General features: G+C 38.8%; 1 protein-coding gene across 1 annotated transcript in view; it reads right to left on the reverse strand.

Annotated features, from left to right (window-relative positions):
* RIMS2 (regulating synaptic membrane exocytosis 2) overlaps positions 1 to 26292 on the reverse strand; it is a 1857427-nt gene that overhangs the window by 716330 nt on the left and 1114805 nt on the right. Inside the window, exon 13 of the mRNA XM_078686898.1 lies at positions 19854 to 19901. Within this exon, the coding sequence (XP_078543024.1) occupies positions 19854 to 19901 (48 nt within the window). The remainder of the gene's footprint in view (positions 1 to 19853; positions 19902 to 26292) is intronic.

Consider the following 26292-nt stretch of genomic DNA (forward strand, 5'->3'; position numbering starts at 1 on the left):
CGTGTCTGTTGGGTCGAATCAAATAGTAAAAGAGGTACCTGTTCCACTACTGTGTTTTTGAGATGTGTGTGTAGATATACAGATATATATATATTTATTTATTTCACAAAAAAAGGTTAAATTAACGTTATAGTTACGTGTGATAAAAAGATCTGTTTTTGTTTACAAAAAAAACCCTTCAAAACTCACTGAAAAAAACAAAGGTTAAAGTAACGTTATACATAGGTGAATATGTCAGTGACAACATTAACACTTAGAACGAGAAAAAAACACAGGAATTCACCAGTTGCACCACCGCCATGCACTGCTTCTGACCACACATATTACATCACTCGTGATATGTTCTATGACATAATTTTTGACATCACCGATGACATCTCAAGCTACTTCTGCTGCTACTTCTGCTGCTCACTCTGGGCGGGAGCAATATTTTGGTATGTTTGGGAAACAGATCAAAAGCCTGGTCCCAGCCAGTGGGAGCATTTTTAAAGCTCCTGCCGGCTGGGAGAAAAGTTTGTGTTTGCTCCTGCTTGGCGGGAGATTAAAAAATATTCCCCCCAAGCACACACAGGTTTCCCTGCCTGCACAAGTACGGGCAAGGAAACCGAAATGTCCGAGGGTGAGCCTGCCCTTGGGGGAAGCGGTCACCGGGGCCATTAATGGCTCAGGAAGGGGAGGCCACACAGCTCTCTACCCATTTCGAGTAATTTTGGCACGGGGTGGGCTCCTGGGACCATTAGAGGCTCAGGGAGGGGGGACACCACACCAAAGGCTAGGATAGGGGGCTGTGCACCCCTTTCATTTAATAAAATAAAGCGTCCCCAGTTACCATTTTGTTTTTCACAATCCCGCGGGAGTCCCGTGGGATTGCAGCAATTTCTGCTGATTTTGTTTTTTGGCCCCGGTAGTATCCTCACCATGTCCCCTTAATTTTTTTTTTTTTTTAAAACATGTTCAGGATAGGCGTCTAAGTCCTCAAGTCGTATAATGGCTGCCAGCAACTACTTTCTCATGATCATGACAGCCAGTCAGAGCTCTAGCCCTATCGGGAGTCAGACTACCGGGGGAGAGAAATCACCCATAGGGATATAAAGCTCCCTGGGCCATTCAGAATGCTTCATTTTTCCACTGGCGCTTTCATTTTGAACCTTAATTTCTCAAAAGCTACTGAACGGATTTACACATCCAACACCCAATCTGTGGAACAAGATCTAGCTTACTGCCAAATTTGGTGTAATTCCAATTAGCAGTTTTTGCAGTAGCCCTTCATAAAGAAGTCTATGAAAAATGCATGGGAATTTTGTGTTTTGGGATCCCCCCTTTTCTCTCAACCCCTGCTTGAAGGATCACCCTGAAGCTTTCTATGTACAAAAGAGTAAAAATGTAGAACCTTTTTGAAAAAGTTTGTGAAGATTTCTAAAACGGATAAAAACTTACCAGCAATACAAAAAAAAACTTTTCCTATAGAAGAGATGATCCCAGTTGCAATATATACTATATATATATGTGTATATATATATATATATATATATATATATATATATATATATATATATATATATATATATATATATATATATATATATATATGTGCGCATTTTTCAACTTTGCACCTTTAAAACAGGCTGTCTTGTTTTCAAAGCTTTGCATGGCAATAGCCCGGCATTCATTAACAGCCTGATAGTTAGGCATATTCCCTCACGTAATCTCCGATCCGCTCACCTCTCACTTCTCACGATCCCAAGGTTTAAGCGAGTACGTTAAGGAGGGTGCAGCTTTGCGGTCCTTGCACCTAAATTTTGGAATTCCCTTCCTTTGGAAATACGATCCAGTACCGACATGTTGCAATTTAGGAAATCTCTTAAGACCTGGCTATTTTTGCAAGCATATAACTAAACAACTCTGGTCAGTACATTATTCTTGGAAGAGTACGCTATTTCTGCCAGCACACTACTAACAAATTCTGGACAGCTCGCTGAGCCTATTAGCGCCAAGAAGCCACCCGGTGTAAGTGCGCTCTACAAGTGATCATTAACATTAACATTAACATATATATTCACAAAGTTGTTATAGCGGAGTTTTGGTTGCATATTAAAACTGAAAAACTACTGAAATATACAAGGTGTGGTTAGGAATAACAACCCATAATTCGCACAACAGACATGCAGCCCATAACCTGAACACAAGATGCAGTGCTACTGCCCTCAATCTTGAAGTGGCAGATGCAATTGGAAATGTCATAAATAATCTGCAAATTAGATTACATTTCATATTAGCTTGAACACTAAGAATGTGGTATTATGTATTGGTTGGAGTATGTATTCTTCTTTAATTATGTTGGACTTGTAAGTGATGTTACCTATTCAGAAGAATACTGTCCGGTCATAAGACTACATTTGTGAAAAAAGTTTTTTTTATTACCAAACACTGACAGAAAAACTTTGACCACTTCATATTTAAGTCTGACAGAGACTAGACAATTTTAAGGGACTGTTAATCAGAGTGAAGGAGGGTTATAATATGAAGTATAAACTTTTGACTAGGAAGGCAGAAGTGTATCATGTTGTTGGGAGAGGAGATGGTTCACCTGCAAAAGGTTATTAGTCGTGTACCTTGGCCACACACAGGCATTTCTGTGTACTTTTTGAAAAGGAGTTGTGCTTCTTGTTTTTACTGCTAGACCTGCTAGTGACCTGCTGTGGCATTGCTTTGGTGAGGCTGGATTCACAGTTACATTAGTTCACGAGGTCATAAGGTCACCTACACCCAAAATGTGTGGTGTGCACTGAAGTGGCATAAAGGAGGACCCTTAGCAAGAAGCTAGGAACTTCAATGCCTATTATATTTGTAGAAAATGTAAGGAAAACAAAAGTGCATTTATCTCAAATATAAAATGTAGCAAAACCTTGAAAAGTAATAAGTATGTTATATAGCTACTCATTTTTAGAGAACTCAAATAAAACCTGAAATAGATGTCACATGTATGTCCTCATTAGAGCTACTTGAAAAAGAAAGGGACCCATTTTGGTAGGGCAAGAGAATCTACTGTTGGTAATAAGAGATTATTATTCAAATTCCTAATATTGAACCATGCTCCAGAATGTGATGCAATACTTTAGTAGAAATTAGTCTGGTTAATAACCTGAAATCCTATCCAGGGATATAGGGGAAGGACCTGGATACCCGATGTTGTGCTTGATCCTCTCTGCAGAGTTACTCCCAAACTTTTTGCCGTGACGGGCCCTATTTTTCTGAATTCATTTTTGCTGGTCTCCTTAACGCTGCTGACGATTGCTAAAGTGCTTCTGCTCACTCCCTAAAACATGGTAAAATTGGCTTACAGATCAATTGCATATTTAATTAACTTTTAAATCCCTTTTAAAGTGGTGTACCATATGCCCAGGGCATGAAAATTAAATGCTACTAGTGGGCCTGCACCGCTCATTGTGTCACCCACTTAAGTAGCCCCTGAAAACATGTCCCAGGTCTGCCATTGCAGCCTGAATGCAGTTTTAAACTGTCAATTCAACTTGGCAACAAACCATCTTGCCAAGATTTAAACTCCCCTTTTATTACATATACGTCACCCTTAAGTTAGGCCCTAGCCAGCCACTAGGGCAGGTGGTATTAGAAGTAAAAGTTTGGACATGTACTTTTAAGTTTTACATGTCTTGGTAGTAAAAAACTGCTAAATTCGTTTTTCACCACTGTGAGGCCTACCTCTCTGATAGGATAACATTAGGTTGCCTTATTACATTTAATAAGTGCTGACATTTAATTACAAGCAGGTGGGAAATATATGTTTGGTGTCTAAAAAAACTGTCATTTAAAATCCTCTTGTCAAATATTAAGATAATTTTGAAAATGCTACTTTTAGGAAGTTGGAATGTTCCTGCCCCAGCTATTTTGTGCCTGCAGCCTGATGCTGGGTCACATGACTAGGTGTAGTTTGAAGTTGGACATTGTTTATTCCTACCAGAGAGTCAACAAATAGAGGGATTAAGTGTGCCTCAATAGGCCATCGCTGTCAGGATGGGGTGTGGCCGTGTAACTGGGCAAAGCTCCACTTGCTAATCAATAGGCTGTGCCCTGCTTCCACACAAGCAACTTCACACTACCTCAGCGTTTAGACAGCCAGATTGGAGCCAGGGCGAGGAAAGGAGGAAACTCCAAGCACTTGAAAGAGAATTATCTAGAAACATATCCGACTTCAAAAAAGGCACCAGGAATGTAGTCTGTTATGTTCTGACCTCCCACGATATAAACTCTGGGCTCACTATAAATTGGGGAAAATCCTATCTGTTGGTTCTGAGTGGCGATACCCCCATTCCCCGCGAAACTGCCCGATTAAAATCACCACGGATGGGTTTAAGTATCTAGGTGTCTTTATCTCAATGGATCCCTCGGTTAGAGAAACCTCCTTCCCCCTCTGATTAGACTCCGAGGCGATGTCACCAGTTGGAGGAAGCTTCCTCTCTCCTTTTTGGGGCATGCGGCCCTCTTTAAGATGATGTCCTTGCCTCGTTTTCTTTATGCCCTCCAAAACACATTAGATATAGTGCCAGCCAGTTACTTTCGGGAGGTGGAGGGGATACAGCGTAGTCTGATATGGGAGGGCAGACCGCGTATTGCCATGGCCAAATTGACCCTACCGTGGTATGACAGTGGTATAGTTCTCCCTGACATCAGGAGATACTATTGGGCATCTCAGTTGGCAGCCATAAACCAGGGTACTTACGTGCCCGATACGGACCCAGGATATGCGATGGATAAGTGGCTGCTCCCTGGGGGTAATTACAACAGAGCGTTGTACACCAAGTCAGCAGGGAAAAGTTTAATGGGACCAACTAGGGTGGCAGTGCGGATATGGCAAGACGCTACTAGCTCTTTGGGATGGAGGGACCGACTTACGTTGGCCACCCCACTATTCGACTCGGACAAATTAGGCAAGCTTTGGAACACGAAGGGTTTCGATAAGTGGGACATGATAGGGATTGCTACTATTGGCGATATTTGGGTCAGAGGGAGGATAAAGACGTTCGCTGAACTGCAAACCGAGTTTGAGTTGAATGGAGCGGAGTATTTCCGTTATGCACAAGTGAGTCATGCACTAAAGTCGGTGTTGCCGGTGGAAGAAGAAATACCCAAGGCCTCGCCGTTGGAGGATAAAATATTGGATGGGCACTTGCCGGATAGAACTATCTCTCTGATTTATAAGAAATTGATCAACCACAGAGCAGAAGCCTAGACTTGAGGGACAAGTGGACAAGGGATGGTATTGAAATAGATGATGAAGGCTGGCAATTGGCCGTGTCGTCCCCGAGGGAGGTTGCGATTCCAGCGCGACTGGGGCTAGTTCAATTGAAAATATTACATAGGGTGTATGTCACAGGTCCTCGTTTGGTTCGGATGGGACTATCTGAAGATGGTTTGTGCAGGCGAGGATGTGGTCAGGTGGGCACGTTCCTTCATATCCTCTGGGAATGTCACTATATGGTAAAGTATTGGAGTGGGATACACAAAGTCATGCGAGAGGTACTGGGGGTAACAATGCTACCTGAGGCGAGGAGGTGTCTCCTTAATATATGGGAACCTATGGATTTAAACACAGCGCAAACCAGGTGGGCCACTCTAGGGGCAATGATAGCTAAGCGAAACATAGCGCAACGGTGGTAATCCGAGAGATCGCCCATGTTGGAGGAGTGGAAAGAATGTATGGATTGGTGTATGTTTCGGCAAAAGACTGTTTATCTGGCAAGAGGCAAACCTCGTAAATGGGCAACTGTTTAGGGATTGTGGAATCGATACAGGGAGGAGATTTGTGTGCCACCAGTGGACTCTGCTTTAGACATTCCTGTATCCCCGTGACCCTTACATAGAAAAGTACTATGCTTCCCCCTCTCCTCCCCTCCCCCCCATTGCATTTGCTATGATGTAATGTCGTTTGGGAATGGTTGGCCTCTGTACTATGCACTCACTTTAATGCCTTGTTTTAATAAAAAGACATATAAAAAAATAAAATTAAAAAAAGGCACCAGGTATAAAAAAATAGGACCCTCAGACCCACTCTTCAGTTCGCTTTCTGGACCTAAGGAAGACTCTCAAAGTACTGTCTGCTCTTGTGGCCTGCTGTGCACTTCAGAAGACTGGCCTGCTGCACCTTGGAAGAGTGCTCTGCTGCATGAAGCCTTACTTAAACCCCAGGGGCCTGCCCTGCTGCTTGAGCCCTGTTCCACTTCTAGAACCCAGGACTACCAGACTAACTCCAAGAGCTAGGTATCTGGCCTCCTGATTAGAGCCTCAGTGACAGAAAATGCCCCAACAATCTTGAACCAGCTCCTGGCTCCTGTTTGAGTGAGCCCTAACCCACCAAGTGAAATGGTGCCTCGTCAGTCCTGGACCCTTAGTAGACTTGTTAAGGATGCCCAAATAGCCAAAATCCAAAACTTTGGACTTAAAAATGTTTTGACTAAAAACTGTTCTGAGAACCGAGAATAGAGCGGGTCTGACTTTGCGGTCGCTCCTGCTACGTTATTCTCTGCAGCAGCAAATCCTGTTCAGAGGCCCTTCGCAGAAGGGGGTTCTGACCTCGTGGAGTCCTCATCAGTTTCAGCTTCCAGCCGTGTCCCGCTGGAGATTTTTTATTTCCAAAAAAGAGACTAAGTCTGGACGTGGAAATCTTCCCCACAACTTCATCTGGTGGCCCCCCTACCACAACACCTTTTCCTCAGATACCACCTACAGCCGGGCCCTGCTGAACTTGTACCTTCACAGACACTTTTTCTCAATATTTCTTTGAAGTCCAAGTATAAGCACTAACTGAATCCAACTCAGGCTCCATAGTGGTTGGACATATTTTTCGACTTTGACCCAATCTTGCGAAACTAGATGTCCATGGTCGGTGCTTTGATGTTTGAAGGCACTGGTTTTTATCTTAAACTTTAAACATTCTCCGGTTCTACTAATTGGATTTTTGTTGATTTGGAGTCATATAATTTATTACAATTCACTCCGTGTTTCTATATTAGACAGGGATCTTTCTTTTGTTGTGTTTTCACTTTATTACTCTCTGTGTACTGCATACATACTTTACAAATTGTCTCTAAGTTAAGTCCAACTGCTTTTTGTGCAAAACTACCAGAGGGTTAAGCACAGGTTAATTTAGTGACTTTTGTGGTTGACCATGACAGGGATTGTCGCAGTTGCTTGAGAAGGATTAACATCTCACTCAACCAACAACCCAATTTCTCACACTTGAGCAATCCCAATTTCAGTAACACAAAGTACATCATCCTTTTAAGTCTGTAGAGTGTTGTTTCTGTCTCAAGTGGCATCTGCCAGGTTGCTTGGCAGCTGCAACAATATAAAAAAAACTTGCCATATGTCCACAACTACAAAACAAAATACAGATGTTTCTTCATGACATCATATAATCTGAAGGAATAAATGTTTACCTATGCAATCATATGAAAATAAGCAGGAAAAGAAGCAGAGAAGAGGCAGAAGAAACTATTCTCCACTCCCTTAATAAGACACACCAAATGTGACCCTAGATGCAACAGGACATTTGGGGCCAGATGCATCAAGCATTTCTCTCCTTGCAAAAGGGGCGGTTAGCAGAATCGCCTATTTGCGATCAAAAAAAATGCTTTTGCAATGCATCAAACCCAATTTTGCGATTCGGTAGCCTGTAACTGAATCGCAAAATGGGCTTGCGATTAGCTATTTGTAAGGGGCGTGTTTAGGGCGTCCATTCCAAATAGCGAATCTTAACAGTATGCATGAATGTTTTGTGACCATGAATGTGGTCGCAAAACATTTGCATATTACCACCTACTTCAAGTAAGACATTCGCAAATGGGTAGGGGTCCCAAAGGGACCCCTTCCTCTCTGTGAATGTTTGTAAAAGCATTTTTAAGGGCAGGTAGTAGTCCTACGGACCACTGCCTACTCTTAAAAAATTAAAAGAAAACTTTTCATTTTTCTTTTTGTAAAGCATCTCAATTTCCTTTAGGGGAAACGGGCAGCTTTACAAAAAAAAATGATTGTTTTATTTAAAATCAAACTCGAGACATGGTGGGCTGCTGATCTCAGCAGGCCACCATCCCTGTGATTTTTGTGAATACTAGGGGGTCGCAAATTGAGACCTACCTCATCAATATTCATGAGGTAGGTTATTTGCGACCCCTTAGGAATCACAGAAAGTGTACTGCACACTTTCATGCATGCCGTTTCCCTAATGGCAAATCGCAAAGATTCGCAATTAGGAAATCGCAAAACATTTTTTGATGTATCTGGCCCTAAGTGTCTTATGGACAGTTTAAACTTTGGGTGAACTGGATTTTAAATATTTGGAAACTAAACAATCATATGTCTTATTTTTTAAAGACCTCTGTCTGGCACTTATTTGAAAAGCAGGGTGGTCAGATATCTCATCCCTCATAGGTTAAATCTATAGCTCCTTAAGAATGAGGGCCAACATGAGATTGGCCAAATGTGAAGTTGAGATTAAGTTCTGTGAAGTTCTGAACAGTACTTGGGCGTAAAAGCCTTCTATTTATGGAGGTGTCCGTTATGGTGGAACTTGAGAATCTGCTTAGCAGTAATGAAATGTAAAATCATAATAAAAGTGCTTTTAAAGAGATTCAAAATCACAGATATAGCCTTATGAAAACACATAACCTTCTAGTATAGAATCATATGAGGTACCTAGGACTGTATACACAACTAAATATGATCTAAAAAAAAGCACTGGAATGTGTTCCTATTTGTTTCAATGTAAGATGTCATTTTTTAAAATAAAATTGAACAATGTACTTACAAATATGTAAGTAAGACTTTAAAATAAATATACTTTTTTTGTCCTGCAGTTAGATGGGGAGATTTTCAGACAAAGAAATGTTATAATGGTATGCATTATATGGTAGCATGTAAAATTAGCCCCACCAGGTACATATTTGAGCTGCATGTTAGGCCTACCTAGTTGAATACCTTACTTTTGGAAATTGTAAAAAACGAAAATCACACTGCTTTTCTTTTGCAATTGTCTTGTCTAAGAGAATTCAGCTACAGCACCAGGAAAGCCATTTCGTATCAGCGTGATTCTCAAATATTTGGCTTGGTTCAGTTCAGAGATATTCTTTGCATGATGAAAGAAACTGCACTCTCAACCTTTACATAATAGTTGTTTGACAACTTATTAAGATATCGATATGAATATTGCTCTTTTTGACTACCTCCATTTGAAACAACATTTATTAGAAAACAGTCATAACTTCCTCTTCAGAAAGCACCTACAGGTAGTTATGCAGATGGTAATCCAGCTTTCAAACTACAAAGCATAGTTAGAAAGAACTGACTTTCTACAGTCTAAGTGTACATTATCAAACATTTAACAATGACATAAATATGCTCAATCTGTCAAATATAATTGCTGTCCTGGTTTGCAGATTGCAGAAACAGGAAACTGATACGTAAATATAAAAAGAAAAGACCTAGGCAAATTATTTTTCAAAAACATACAACATCTGAAATGCCTGTTCTTTCAGAAAGTGGTTTTAATCCACCTTTAGATATCCCCGGTAAGGTGGAAGTTGGAGGTAATAAAAATTTTGAAAATGGGAGTACCCCGGTTGAAGCATCTATGAAGGGGATAGTCCCATGTCCATCAGTAAATGTTTCTGATCCTCAATCTACAAGTCCCGAAGACACTATACATACGCCGATAGTAACAAGAGTATTTAATCCATCTGCTCCCATATTTCGGCCACAGACGGAGGTAGTTAGGAACTCAGTGCCTCATTCAGCAAAAAGCCCTATTTTAAATGTGGATACTTTGTCACTGGATTTTCTCCCATTATTTGATTCAGATCTAAAAATGAATAGATCCTGGTTACTTAACTGCTTTAAAGAGATAGAAAGTTTAAAGTTAGTTTTAACGAATGATATTGATTTAGTTCTCCCAATAAAATCCATACATGGGCAACGAACAAGGGTAAAGTTTTACTCTAAAATAATAGCCAATTTAGTGCTCCATCAAGCGGAAGCCTTTCAATGTAGAGGAATTGACGTGCTACCCTTCGTGAATAATAATTTGTGTCTCTCATCTAGTGAAAGAAACACAAAGTCGGCCTCTGGTCAGGATGATTTTACTATGTGTAATAAAGACCTAAAGATTTGGGTCTCCAGAGGAAAACGAATGGTTTCACAGGTGCTTCCATTACCTGTTAATACAGACGTTCCTCTAATGAAGACAATTTGATGTGGAACTGGTTACCAGGAGTTCTCTCAAATACAACTTCGAGAAACCTACGACCATTTTCGCATCTTTAACACTTGCTTAAAAATTGTCTCTTGGAACGCCGCCGGATTGTCGAATTGCCCTGAGAAATTTGATTTTCTTTTCTCTTTGAATGCAGATGTGATATGTCTCCAGGAAACATGGTGTAAAACTCTCCCATATGGAGGGAATGATTACTTCGTCCTAGAGGCTCCTGCGACTCCATCTAAAAAAGGCCATGCAAAAGGTGGAATTGCCTGTTTATTATCAAACGCATTACAATGGCAATTTTCCCATTATAAGGACGAGAGTAATCTATTCCAATCCATAACCATTTCAAATCTGGACTCCGTTAGTCAACGGTCCTCGCTTATAATATTAAATGCCTACATTCCTCCAGAAGATAATTTCACGATAGTTTTAAAACGTATGTTTTCCTATGTCAAAAAACTAATAGAGGTGGATCACCCCCCATACTTACTTTTGGTGGGGGACTTGAATTGTAAAGTGTCTAACACTTCTCTGAACATGTTTAGAAATAAAGGTAAGGAAGAAGCATATAATATACCTCAAGCAGTCCTGCCTTCCAAAACAAAAACTAATAAAAGAGGCAAGATTCTCCTAGGGGAACTTAGTTCCCTGGAGGGAATTATTATAAACGGCAGGATGCTTTCAGACACTCCTGCAAATTATACACATGGATCCTATAGGGGTGAATCTATTTTGGATTATGTAATAACGGATTTTGATATGTTCTCTTTTCTTAAAGATTTGGCGATCTCTCATTCCCCCTTGAGTGATCATAAAATTATCAATATAACTGTCTCATTAACACCCCCGGAAACTAGCCTCTGGTCCTTAAAGAATAGAGGTTTTTCGATTAAGTGTAATACAGATAGATGTTATTGGGGAACTATCATTAGTAAGGATGTACAAAATATCCTTAGCCAATTTCTATTGGAGTTGGACTACTGGCAAGGTAGGGAATTCCTTTTTCTCGAAAACCTCATTAAAAAAGTCACCGCAACGGCTAGGATTATAGGAAAACCCAAAAAGAAACATTTTTCTCCTAGTCCCTTATTAAGGTTAAATAACGAAATAAATAAACTCGTTAGGAAGCAATACCTTAATAGATCGGGGGGAAATGAGTCTCAGTTAGCTTTATTAAAAAGAAGGAGGGTAAGATTGCGATCCAAACTAAAAAAAGAAAAAGAGGATATTTTATGGATCAAGTTAAGAGAGGCCTCAATTTGTAAAAACTCTAGAGATTTTTGGTCCATAATAAGGCAAGGATGTGGTTCTGTAATAACGCCCACTCCTATAGTTATTACGGAAGATGTCTGGACCCAATTTGTGTCCACCTTATATGCGCCTAATGGTGCAGGGGGGGACCTTTGGGTACCAGGGTTAAATAATGATTATATAATGGAACCCCCCACTGAGCAATCCATAGCTACCGTAATAAAGAGCATGCGCTCTTCCGGGGCTATGGGGCCTGATGAATTGCCCATGTCTATAATCAAGCAAGATGTTACTACTTGGAGCAGGATTCTTCTTCCAGTATTTCTGGCATGTTTTAAATTACGAACAGTCCCCGACTCTTGGCGGGGAAGCATCCTAATCCAATTTTTAAAAAAGGTGATCGGGACAACCCCTCTAATTATCGTCTAATAGCTTTATTAGACTCAATAGGGAAAATTTTTGCTAAACTTTTATTATTGTTAATAATGGAATGGATAAATGTAAATAATATTTTACCAATGGAACAGACAGGATTTCGAAAAGAGCATGGAACTTTAGATAATCTAACATTGCTACAGGTAATTATGGATAAATATGCTCGCGTCCGAGGTGGTGGCGTATACGTAGCATTTATAGATTTCTCCACAGCGTTTGACAAGGTGGATCGTCCAACGCTGTGGAGAAAGTTGGCGGCATTGGGTATGCCGGGATACCTATTAGATTTAGTTAAGTCTTTACATTTGAACACATGGTGTAAGGTGCTACAAGGCGGTGAGAGGGGTCTTTCTCATTCTATCCCCTCCCTGAACGGATTAAAACAAGGGTGTATATTGGCACCCATATTATTTTCCTTGTATACGGCCGATTTACCAACTACTGTTGCAGTTTGTGAGGGATTAGCCCCGAAAATTGGAGGGACAGCTATATCGATTCTAATGTATGCGGACGATATACTTGTCTTAGATTTGACCCCAAAAGGTCTTTCTAATCGTCTTCATGCATTGAATCAATTTGCAGATGCACATTATATGAAAATTAATAGTTCTAAAAGTAAAATTATGTGCATCTTTGGAAAGAAGAAAAGCAGGTCTAGTAGCTATAATTGGACAATTAGCGGAGAAAAACTTGAGGTGGTTAAAACCTACATGTTTTTAGGCAAAATAATATCTGCTAATCTTAGTGAGAAGCCACACATCGAACATAATTCCAGAAAAGCGATGGCCCACGGTATGGGATTATGTTCCTTGTACAAAGCTACCGGGAAGAGACATTTCTCCCTATGTATGAATGTATGTAGAGCTAAAATTCCTGCAACCCTCCTCTATGGAATGGAATTAGTGGAGTTGAAACAATGGGGTTTCATGCAAAAAACGGAAGGAAAGGTACTAAGAAAAATCTCTTCATTTAATTCAGCCTGCTCTACATCTTCATGCAGGCTGGAATTCGGACTTCGAAGTTGCTGGGCCCAGGGGTTGGCAGCCCTTGTAAGATGGGTAGCCTGTTTGGCTAGAGGTAAACCGGGCACCTTACGAGAGATTCTAAAAAAAGAACTATTGGGCAACTTTAGTGAGTTCTCGCAGCTGGTAAAAAAATTTAGAAAAGCGGTATCGCTGCTGGAACTGGATGAAAGCACACTATTTTCACTTTCTCCATTAGAGTTAAAGTTGATGTTAAAAAGTATGTCCTGGGAATTTTGTCTCAAGTCGGATACACTTGCCCAACCAAAGCAAAAAGAAAGGGAAGTCCTGGTTATAACATATACTCCCAAAGTAGCCCAACAATATTTAACTTGGAATATTTCCCATGGGGTCCGTAGATTTTGGTACCTTTTACGTCATAATTTGCTTCCACTGAATTCACTCTTAGCAAAATGGTATGGGGTCTCTCCTCTATGCAATTTTTGTAATAATGTTGTTCAGGATCTTAATCATGTATTGCTTATTTTTCCGGCATTGCGCCCCATGCGCCAAAAATGGATAAAACCAATCTGTTTACAATTGGGAATTGTGAATGTAAAAATGTTTTTCCATGCACTTTATTGCCCCCCTAACGAAATGTTCTGTTCCAGAATTTTTAAATATTTTAAAGAGTTTTTAGATATTTATTAATGAACTTCCGGGAGATGTTGATGATTGCCTTTCTTGCAGATATTTTTGTGGCTATTTCCTTTGTCGCATGATGTTTCTTTTGTATTATGTTATGTTAATACGTGTGTATTTTTTTTATGTGGCCCTCAACGAGAGCCAAATCATAATAAACTTGACTTGACTTGCAGATTTTTGCTTATGTATGTATCTTCCACAATAAAGTTCTTTCATTCAGATTCTAAAAGCTTCCTCACAAGCCACTAATTTGTGCTACACAAAATACTCTTGATTTAGAAAAATCACAAAAACAAAGTTCATTTTAATAAATCTGCATTAAGCATTTTCTATTTCACAGAACTGTTCATGGGACTTTCCTCTCCCTTGTAAAGCATGTGGTTTAATGGAAGCCACCAAATAAGGAACAAGAAATGGCAACACATTAAGCCCAATTCGGAAACAATTCAAAAAGCTGCAAAAATAGGTTTACAGCTTCCTATGGGTGTAGAAGTTGCATAGGATTGCAATTGTATGTATTCAACCGTGATATGGAATACTTCTGACAAACTTTTGTGAATTCCCACTTATGACTATAGGAAGGGTTTTCAGCATATAATCTACAACTGTGAATGCAAAAAGCTTTTTGCCTTTTTAACTAATTTTTTTTAGCAAGTAAATAATCTGACTTCGTGGAGATACCCCTCCACTGACCATTGCCTCCTCTGCTGCAATAAATGTCTGTTCCAGGGGGTGATTGGGTCATAATATGATTTGTGAATAATCAAAAACTGTTAGGTTTCTGGGTTCTGCCAAACTTGCCAGTCTATTCCTGCCCTCGAATGCCCAATCTAAATTCATAGAGTAAGATTTACTCATGTGTAATATTACACAACCATGTAGTGATGCATGAAAGTTCACCTTTAGTGAATAACTTATGGTCTTAAAACTCTTTCATTAACGCTTGTAAATTGAACTTACAAACACAAATGGCATTGAGAATGAAGTCCAATCAATACATATCTATTAGACTGCCGTGTAAACCCAAAAGGAATCTGAAAGCGCCTATCAAGGTATTGTAATTCTTAATAACTGTAGGTTCACTAACACATGACAGTCTTGTTCTATAAATTTCCAGACCAGTAATTTCAAATTCTATATGAATAGTACTAACACACTTCTAAAACAGATCAGACATTTCAAGGGGTTACTGCAAATAAACGTGAGTTTTGACAGTTGGAAGATGGGCTGAGCAGCAGGCAGGCCGCTCGTGGTGAGGCTGCTACCATTGATGTTATGGACTTAATAAGTGTTTTAAAAAGACACTACTCAGGTACGTCTTCTCGATCACCTCTATGCATGGAACTTCATTACTACATAAACTGAATTTAGAATCATGTTTTATGGAATATTTTACTCTCTCTCTCTCTCTCTCAGTTTTTGGAGGAAATTTAACATTGCATCTTTTGGTAAGTACACATTCAACTCCATGATATTTCCTTTGTTTAGAGAGATTTACATTTCACATAACATCTTTATATTCACACTTCAATTTAAAACAGCAACAACTCTGGCAATAAGCAAAGTTGTATAAAAGCAGAAAATAATCTACGCACAGAAAACTAATTACAAAAACATGCAGCAAACAAGTATTAGCACTGTCACAAACCTCTATGTGGGTTAGTCTCATTTAAGGGTTTACTACTGAAAAAAGGCAAGCAACTTGTACCCAGTAATATTAATGCCAGAGAATGAAACCCAAATAAAATAAATCAACAAACTTTAATTCCATACTAAGTTCATGGTCACACTACTCACACACAGAATGTGGAATGTCTCATGTTTTTTCCATTTTAAAGGTACAAATTACTTAACCAATCTTCCATCAATGTAGTCACTATCAGTTGGAAAATGCAATGGGGGTGTATAATAAATAATAACAATGTATTTAAAGAGACAACAACTGCTGTTCAATCTAATCAATAGCAGATTACGTGGCGTGTGTATATGTAGGTTAATGTAATGCCATGAGTCGAAGTTCAGCTACAAACGGTCAACAAAAAGACAAAGATATAAAATGAAAAGAAAAACCTGAAAAGGAGCCCATTTTGTCAAATGACTGATAAAAGTAAAAACATGGAAGAGTATAAAATGAAATGTATCTGTTTTGATTGTGGGCCAGTGCAAACATTACCTGGATAACCACTATTTTATGTGTCTTGATATTCAGTAATTATTTGTAATTTGATTACAGATGTAATTCTTGTTGGTTTTCTAGACATCATCTGTAATGTCATATAAGAAGTCAAACGGTCCTCTCAAATGTAATGCAAGAAGGTTGAGTCATGATCATATTGCATCATATTTGCTTTCAGAGTTTTGACAACAATAATATTAAAATTATCTTTCATGTATCTGAATAAAATTTACTTTTAAGCAGATACATGCTAATAAATACATATTGCTTCATTTCATTATTTCAACTCAAAGTCAAGGATTCTATTTAGTACAATAAATACTTCCTTGCTCCACCTTCTCTATTAGGTTCCAAGAGAAAGGAAAGACAATTAGAAAATTCCTATCATGAGTGTGTTTCTCAGGAAAACTATAGACTCTCTGACGCACGTAAACCAACAGGCCATTTTTCCACTCTAAAGTCACACAATCTTTACGATAATATTTAGTGTTTTTCTTGTTTGCACTTTTTTCACTAATACCCTCTATTGGTCATTTAACTTCGGATATGTTTTACTTTGTATTTTTTGTTTTTGTTTTAACGCTTATTTACAGAATGAAGTGATGTCGGTTTTCCAAATCTGGAACTTTCATTCCAATAGATGTAAAGCAAAGGATAAATAAGGCAGACATATTTTGTTTCTATGGCCACTTCAGGCACAGACAAAGATTTTTGATCTTATTATCATGACAGCATAGATTATTATGATTAAGCGTAGATATATACCACCCAAGTTGAAGAGGTGTCAGAGCACTTTACATATAACTAGAGTAAATAATGGATTACATCGAGATAGAGAAGAAAACAAGATGAACAGACAAACTCAATGTGAAAAAAATCACTAAAACAACCAGAATTTGCCAGCAACAGTGTAGGTAATTCACTGACTCATGAACTGAGTGAACAGATGTGTCTTAAGTTGTTTCCTGAAAACCATCAACATGTTAACATTCTTCGGTCTACTGGGAGCAATTTCAATGCTTACACAGTTGCACCAGAAAAGCACGCTTTGCTGATGACTGAAAGTGTGAATTTGGGAACCTCCACTAACAAAGAGTCGTTAACCTTTAACCTTCTACAAAGTCCTTAAATTACTATAAGGTTACGGTTGCTATTCTATTGTCAGGCCTTGTGACAAGGGGCGCATATTTTGAACTGGACTCTGGTTACAGGTAATAAATAAGTGAGGGTCACTAAGAATAAGTATGATGTGTTCATATTTTTTGCACTATAATCAAGGGGGACTCTTTTCCAATTAGCGTTACCCAAGCCTGAAAACCCCAAGAGCCTTTATCACCCTTTTGAGATGTATTCTATGAATGAGGTGTCTGATTTTTTACAGGATGTGTAGATGTACATTTGCAGCTTTTCCTGTTCTATTTCTAGGACAGATCGGTGTATTTATATTTCTAGGTAGGGTCTTATAAATAATGCCTCTGGTCAACATTTTTTGACTTTCCATGTATTGTGCAGGATGTGCAGATATCATGCAAAACAAACAGAGCCCTGAGAATGGAGTTGAAATGCCAGTGAGGTGTACAATGTGATGTCAGCCATGTAATTACTTCACTGCACCAGGAGCAGATTAGGAGAGATGGCGAGGGATTAACAAGCATGGACAAATGGGGAACCTAATTGTGAAATTTGTATTTATTTGTTTAGCATTTGGTCACCCACAGTGCCAACAAGACTATGTGTGACAGGTCCTATTCAAATAGAAACATGTTTATTGAAAACATTAAGGGGTCAATTCCGATTTTGGCCGGAAAACATTCTACTCGACAGGGACCCATCAATATTTCCCACCGAACCATACACACTCCTTCCGAATAGCTAAGTACGATGCGATGCTTGAAATTTACGACCGACTTGTCCGGAAATTATATTATACGTCCAAGTCAGCAGGAAAGGAGACTGACGCGATACACTCGCACGCGACCGACTCCATGTCAACAAGTGTCAACACGACGTGACCGATGCCACATAGTCCAGCATCTTGACAACCCAACAAACACGTACACGAACAATTACACACAGCCAAGCACATGTACGATGCGAAGACTCCGTCTGGTACCAGTTGGACATGTTCTGGTGCGATTTGGAGCTAAAATACGCCTCGTCCGAATTCTTTGATCAGCCGGAAGAATACCCTGTACGACGTGTACATAATACGCATCTTACTTGCGTGTTAGTAAACTGCTTGTGTGATGCCTCTGTATGACTCGGTTTCTGTGTTACCTGAGCCTGTTCGCTACTGACATAGTGCACGAATCGGAGCGAACGATTCGGTCAGAAATTTGCCTGTTAGATGCATCGTACTTGCTGGTTTGTAAGAAAAACCTCCGGATACGATTTGGTAGTCAGGTAAGCCTACGAATAGCATTAGGAAGGCATTTTTAGTGACATCGGAATCGACCCCTAAGTGTAATAATTTAGTATGCTATTTATCAACTGCAGTAACCAGAACAGATAATGTTATTTAAGCTGCTCATTAGGTAAGATTTTAATAAAGCTTTATTTTTATTTATATTGTTGTATTAGTACATTTTGTTAACAGAAGTAAGAGGCACAATCTTAGATTAGATTATTTATGCAATGTTCCGCAAACAGCATACAGCTGACAGACCAACGTGTGTCCGATCTACAGTTGAGGGTTTAAATGCTGAATAATCAAAGGAAATTAAAGGAAATGGATTACATTTTGTTTTAACATTTCAACAATAGTACTCTGTGCATCTACATGTACAGTTTATGTCATGCATAAGGGATTAAATCTGAGCAGTGAGATAAAATCACATTAACTAGGCCTTGACAGTGTGGTCCAAACTTATTTCTTTAAAAAGTGATTCTATAATAAAATTGTGCATTGTGTTCTTAAGTCAGCTGGTCTCCATTGGGGGAATGGCATGGAAATTGGCCTTTCCACAGTATTAGCACATTTATGAATCTGCATTATTTCGAACATGTGTTACAGCTAACATCTTATTTCCTATTTACTTATAATTGAGAGAGACAGAGAGCATCAGAAAGGGATACGTGTGTGCGGAAGGGCCATGATTAATAAGAGGAAAGTATCTAGCGATTCCCGATAACCCTCCCCTACCTTAATGTTTATAAAAAGCATATTACTCTTGCCATATGGTTTGTGTCCTGTTATGTATACTTGATTTCTTACATTATAAAGAAATATATTTAACCACAGCACAAGGGATTAAACATGTGCAGTGAGAAAAAAATCTTATTAAATTAATTTTGTGTATTGCTTCAGTTGTTTTCCCTAAGAGATGAAAGCATGCAAACTGCACTGCAAGGAAGTAAACAGTGATTTTCGATAGTTTGGTGGTAAAATGGAATCTGACCTTCACACTATATTTGTATTTGTATATTCCAATACAAATATGAATAATACAATACAAATACCAGAGCTGCCCTCCAAATGGTTATTGTGGTGCAGAAGAAAGCAGCTCCGTTGTGGCTTGTCCGGTGTGGCTTGTGATCCTACAAGAAATGTAAGCATTTAAACCGGAATATATAGTGGGTGTACTAGTCGACCTGCAATGAGCCCTGGTTCCATAACAGGCTCCATTTTCAGATTTGACAAATCAAATGAAAAGTGTGCATTTATTTATGTGTGTGTGCACACACCCTTAGACATATATACATTCATACATACATATGTATAGATATGCACATATATATGTACCGACAAATGTACTCAGCCATCTATTTCTTACTAATAATTCTAAAGCCTATTCAAGTTTACATATAAATCAAATAAAATGGAGAACTGTATGCCAGCTGTCTCTTTAAATTCAATTGTTATAATCTTCATGCAGAATTCTGCAAGCTGCTTAAAAGATGACACATTAGTTGTTAGTATGGTTGAAAGCAACACACAAAAACAAAAAACAATTGGAAAACGGAACAAATGTATCGCTTTCCTTATATGCATTTTCCAAACCAAAATAAAAACAAAGAAAGTGTGTTTCTAACAGGCAGACAAGGCCTTTATTACCTGGACCCTAGGAACAAAAGGCGTTGTTCTTCTACTAAGGCTTTGGCTCTGGTAAGCAAAATTAAACAAAGAAAAAAAGCAATAAAACAAAACCAAAGACGACATCACACTGGAACTGAAAAATAACAAAACATAAAAAAGAAAGACACAAAAACATAACCTCTGATATAACCAGATACCAATGGAACAAATCTAAAATGAGCCAATAATGTAATGCTTCTGGAAAGGTAGATAGGCAAATACATAGGAATATACATTAGGCAGCTTGCTATAGAATAAAAAACTAACAGTTCTATACATTAGGCACCTTGCTATAGAATAAAAAACGAACAGTTCTATACTCAATAATGACATTAAAATATAACCACACACTGAACAATGACTCGTACTAAGAAAAGAAAGTTCTACAATGAACAGGCTTGAACCGTTAGAATGTAAAATCACATGCTCTACTCACATTTAAAAGAAATGCATGTTCTTCATTGGATGCTTATGCGGTGACTATGTCCAGTTCTTGAGGGCCAACAACTGGTCAAATTATCAAGTTACTGAATGCAAATATGATCACTGACTAACTAGATTTACATGCAAATATTGTTAAAGTGACTAGACTGCATAGCCAATCTGAAAATCTGATGTCTGCAGCGCACGAAGACCAGACAGAGACACATTTACAGTATAGCTGGAAAATCAAGTAATATTGGAAGGCAAATGTCCATCTCGTATTTTGCCACAGATAACACATTTTGCTACTGTAGTGACAGTACTAATTTCAGTCAAGTGTGTGAAAGCTAACTGTGTGACCAGTAGCAGCATTGAATATTAAGTCAGGGGGGATTTAATAACTGAAAGTGAAATGACCGTCACTGTTACTTTTAAAACATTATATATGTTTTAATGTAACTATATATCTCATACCAGGAGGTTTTATATTAAGTTGATTTATCTGTTTTATATCCTAGTCCAGTGGTTCCCAAACTTATTTTGCCTACTGATGAAAAGTTCTTACATTTGTATCTTCTCTTCTTTCTTTATGCTAGACAATACTTCATTGTAATCAGATAATCAATATATAATCTTGTTCATTAATTAAGAAATTCAAATATTTGTTCTAAGGGATCCTTCATACAATAGAAGCTCAGAAATACAGATGCTAATAAATTACATCAAGGAATAGGAGAAGTGTGGCTCACTGGTTAGAGGAGGCAGACCTGGAAGCAGAGGTCAGCCCGGGACCAGGGTTCAATTCCCGGCTCGGCGGGGTCTTGAGTCCTAAAATGTCCATGGACTTGACAATTCTCGCTCCGGTGCCTACTCGATTCACGGGTTCACACTCTGCGACTCTGGGCAATAGCTTGCTTAATCTCCACAACGGCCCCTCGCGGCGGGATGCCTGGCTTTCACCTTGTGGATACCCTGCCGGGGTTATCTCACAGGGGTATACCAGGACGGGTTCCCTAAGCAAGCGCTTAGAAACCGCTTGGTGATTTGCGCTATATAAATTCCTGTACATTTACATTTACATTTACATCAATGCATAGCAGTGAACATTCTATTCATCGAGGTGCATCATGTAAACCGAGATCTTGAGAAAATTTGCTGTTGCGGCATTTTGTGGTATTGCTCTATATCCTCAACCTTCTTTAGGACTAGTAACATTCATAGATTAATGAAAGTAACATTCCAGTGGTATTTCTCAAGCTTAAATTACATAGGCTGAAAGGGGTAAGCACATCACCTGCAACTGCAGATATAGTAAAATGCCACCAATGAATAATAAATTCTTCTGGATGTTTGCAAGATCTCCAGTTTAAATCAGGAACCACCTTATTTCGGTTCAATCAGGTACTTCATATGTTGCCTTGCAACAAGAACAAATGAATAATTTGTTCTTACTGCAAGGCCACATGTGAGATACAAGCCATTTTCACCTGAAGTGAATGATTGGTAAAACATCAACTGTAGTATAGATTTTATTATAGGTTTTTAGCTTTACATTTTGGCAGGGAAATAAAAAAAAGAATTTTGCCCTCATTAATCTGTAAAATTTCAAGTCCAAAGGATGGTGACTGCAATAGATCAAAAAATCAAAATGCTGTGTTGACAAATGTTTTCATGATCACTGTTTACACAATACTAAGTTCTATCAGAGATGAACATGATGTCCACTGTTATTTACAGATGTATCTGTAACAGGGTCTGTATTTCAGAAGTTAAATGGAAATATGACAATATACTAGTATATAGGGACAATTCTAAGATGTAATTTTATTACTTTTGGTGCATATATATTTAAACCCCCTGCACAATAAATTACTAGGAATATTTAAAATTGTTTGGTGATTTGTGTATTGTACAGACTATATTTGTTCAACCCACATCACGTTTTGGGAATTAATGGTTTGGAAACAACACTATGGTGGCTTACCATTCCACTTAGTAATTGAGCGGTAGCTCTCTTGAATAATATATTATTTATAAGGCAGTCTAACTCCAAAACTGGTTATAATCAGGAGATTTTAAATGATAGTTTAAAACTACATCGTGCCTCAAGCATCCCATGGTTAAAATACATAAAAAATGTCATGAAAGATCTGGGGCAACCAAAATACTTTGAAGACCCTAGCAGCTTAATTATAGTCTCAAGAAACAACCTAAAAAAATGAGCCTGATACTTCTTGAGACAAATAGATTCTCAACCGAAATATTAAAGACCACGGTTCAGGTGAACCAAATGATGCTGACCATGTATAGTATTCAACCGTACTTAAAAACCACGCCAGGTGGTTATGACAGGATGCTGCTGACTTGCTTTAGATTGGGGATCTTCCATAGGCTAACTAGCTTCCCCACAATGAATGATTGGTCGAGTATTATGTGTATGTGCCCAAGTTACGATAAGTCTCTGCAAACAACAATGCATGTTCTTTTATTTTGTAAATTTTACACCGAACCAAGAAAGAGATGGATTTTACCAATTTTAAGGCTGCTAAGTCTTAGACAATGTCGGCCAGCATTCCTAGTGCTACAACTGTTGGAGAATGAACATTTTACAAGGTCTACATTGCGATACTTGAAATGGGCAATAAAATATATGAAAACTGTTGGCATATGATTTCACCAAAGGTACGCTACTTACAGCTAGGCTTTCCTAACAGTTCGATATTTGAAATGTGCAATAAAATATAGGAAAAGCATTGGTATATGATTTTCCCAAAGATACGCTACATAGCTAGGCTTTTTTAACATATGATGATGTTAGTATGTTTAAGGATGTTTAACGTTCATTTTTTTTAAATCATGTGATTTTATGTGCTTTTATGACTTTACTGTTATAATCGAATAAAGCTTTTTGAATTTGAATTCATAAGGCAGTCAACACTGGTTTGTAGCAGAGTATTAGTTGAATGTGTCGAGATTCACCTGAAAGTGTAGGACAAGGGTCTAAATGAATGGCAGTTTTGCATAGAACTGTTTTGATGAGGTACTAGTGGCAAATGCAGGTCACCACCGTCCGCCTTCACTTTGCGAAATGCTGTATTTGGTCAATTCGCTGATGCATCTTCCTCAAGGGTGAACTCCATGCAGAAACTTCGGTGTTCACCAACTCAGCATAGACTGAACTGGGCGGGAAGTTGTGACAGAGGAAGCAGCAACACAGCAGGAAGGCAGGACAGCTACCACATAAGGATGGGAACAATGGAAGGCACAGAAACCCAGAAGTAACATTGGAGGAGTTATATAAACCAGAAGGAGGGGGAGTGAACTGCCAGTCACATCTGCCAGACAGGACAGCAGGAATGTGGTCCTGCCATACAAAAATAAAAATAAAAGTGAGACTCCTCCTGGTCAGTGGATTTCTTTAACCAAAAAACAGTGGCACAATGGTTATTTTTGCAAGGTCCTCTGAGAGGACCAAACAAGAGCCAGTTTCAAAGTGACTGTCTTGAACTGATAACTTACAAAATGCTGAGTTAGACACTGAGCACAATTGGATAGGATAACAAAAACAGAAATAAATCAAGCTTCGACTACGGTCCAAGTTCATCAGCAGACTATTATGAACAAGCCAATGAAAGGGAGCTATAATTAACATTTTCAACAAAATGTACGCCAGAATAAGTTACTGATGGGTGCTTCTAAACCAGCATAATGCCTGATTTTTGTGCTAAAGCCTTTATGAAAATAAGTGTAAAGAAAAGGCAAAAGACTTCCTGTTAAAACTAGGATCGTAGATAAAAGTGATATCCAAAATAGAGCAGTAAAGCTGAACAACACTTTATAACCCAACTGAGAAAAGATATTGTTTCATCTGGTTTCTGAAACAATAAATTATGGAATACCTCAGAGATGCTTTTGTTTCCAATTGAATATTAGTTAAATGACGGTCTTCTGCGACACAGTTAATGAGTCAATGGAGGTGGAAGAGAAGGGTAAAGACTCTTCATGCTTTGTCATTCAGAGCTTCTACATCACCAAAGCGGAGTGAGTCACAGCAAGGATTAGGAGTTACTTTTCTCCCTTTGAAGATTACCTACCAGACCAAAAAGATAGCTCAAGCTGCTAATTCAACTACATAAAGTTGGTTTACAATCAAAGGTTGAAGTAAAAGGACTGTGCTGAAAGCATTCTTCTGGATGGAAAACCCTTCCCTTGTTCTTTATCCCATTGAAACGATATTCCTTTTATTGTCGACAGGCTAATGAGAGGAAGAGTGCATGAAGCCAGGGAACATTTACATGTCCTTCATAGTTTGTGGGGTAGGTTACTCTTACATTTTCCAATTTAGCATACAAATATTGTGTTTGTCAATTGGGCAAAAACACCTTTCATATTAAGTCGACATTAGGATGTATACTGTTTAAAAAATAGTAAATCATTTAGAAATATCACCTAAATACCCTACACTGAAATGCCACCACTGTTTTACATGTACCATAAGGCCTCCGTAAGTATGTATCTGTTCTGTTTTTTTAATTGAGTATTCCATACATCCACTGTCCCAGTTTAAACCAGGTTATTAGTGCTTCTCAGATGAAACTTCAAAGAAAGTTTGCTTGAATGCAATCTTCAATGAGGGTACAAATGAGTAAAATCAAAAGCATCAGGCTATTTGCAGCCAACGACCACTCAAAAGAACTTTGCCAGCCAATCACCGAGGTTCCAAACATTTGGAGGCATTTCTTTCCAAATACAACACTCTAACCCCTAGAATATTGTCCACTCTCTAAGTTCTGAAGAGGCAGAAAACCCTACTTATATTCACATTTGGCATCACTGTATTGGACTAAGCAGGGATTTCATGGCCTATACAATAGTGTGTATGCTAACTAGTCCTCACCAAACGGCCAGTTAAATAAATAAGGCAATACATTGTCAAATTGGGCTCCCACCACCAAAACCTTTCTTTTACTCCAATGAGAGTTAGCATGACCACCGAGAGTTGCTACATAATCTGCCACACAATTCAGATCTCCTGTGCATCTTCTGTGTATCCCACACCAAGTATGATTGTATGTATGTATGTATGTATGTATGTATGTATGTAGGTAGGTTGGATTTCTATTGCATAAAACTAGCCAAAAGGCTGCAGGGTCAAAAACAAGCTCAAAGTCAGTAAGTGATACAAGAGGTGGCTGGTGTGTGGACAGGTACTGCAGTGTAATGTAGAGTTCTCATAGAGGTGTGTCTTCAACTCTTTCCTAAACTGGAGCAGAGTAAGGGTGTTCTTGATGAATACAGGGACATTGTTCCAGATCCTGAGTGCACTGATTGAAAGATCTGCTGCCTTGTTTTTTCTTCTTTACACATTTTAGTATTCAGTCTGATTGTGTCCTGGCTGTAGGTGTGCTGAAAACCACCAGAGATGTTTAACTTGTCTGCAAGATAAGCGAGGGTGCTGGTCATGATGGCTTTGTAAATGATGCAACTGCTTTTGAAGATGGTGTGAGCAGCAAGGGACCCAGTGGAGTTCCATTTGGGTGGGGGTGATGTAATCATAATTGCTCAATCCATGGAAGAGATGTGCTGTGGTGTGTAGGATGCCTTAAACGAGTGCTAGTGTGGAAACTAGCAGGACATGGAGTAGGACAGTATCGTCATTCATATTCCAGCAAGGTTGTGAGGGCTTGAGCAGATGTTCTAGAGTTGCTTTCTGGAAGAAACAGTTCCACATTCTTTCAAATAGCTTTTTTTTGGCAATGGGTTCCTTGAGGGTGAGGTACGTGTCTATGATGAATCCAAGTGACTTGACATTCAGTGAAAGTTGGAATTATCAAACAGTTAAGGTACATGTCACTGAGCAAGGTTTGTACTGTTTGTTTCTTCTGTGTTGTTATTGGCAAACAGTGTTCTAAGATGGGAAATGTGGCATGCAGTGCTCACAGAAAATCCCCCTGGCTCATTTTATTTATTCTGAGGCTTTCTCTTTCAAAACTCA

Source organism: Lissotriton helveticus, chromosome 4_1, assembly GCF_964261635.1.
Source record: "Lissotriton helveticus chromosome 4_1, aLisHel1.1, whole genome shotgun sequence".
Classification (NCBI taxonomy): Eukaryota; Metazoa; Chordata; class Amphibia; order Caudata; family Salamandridae; genus Lissotriton; species Lissotriton helveticus.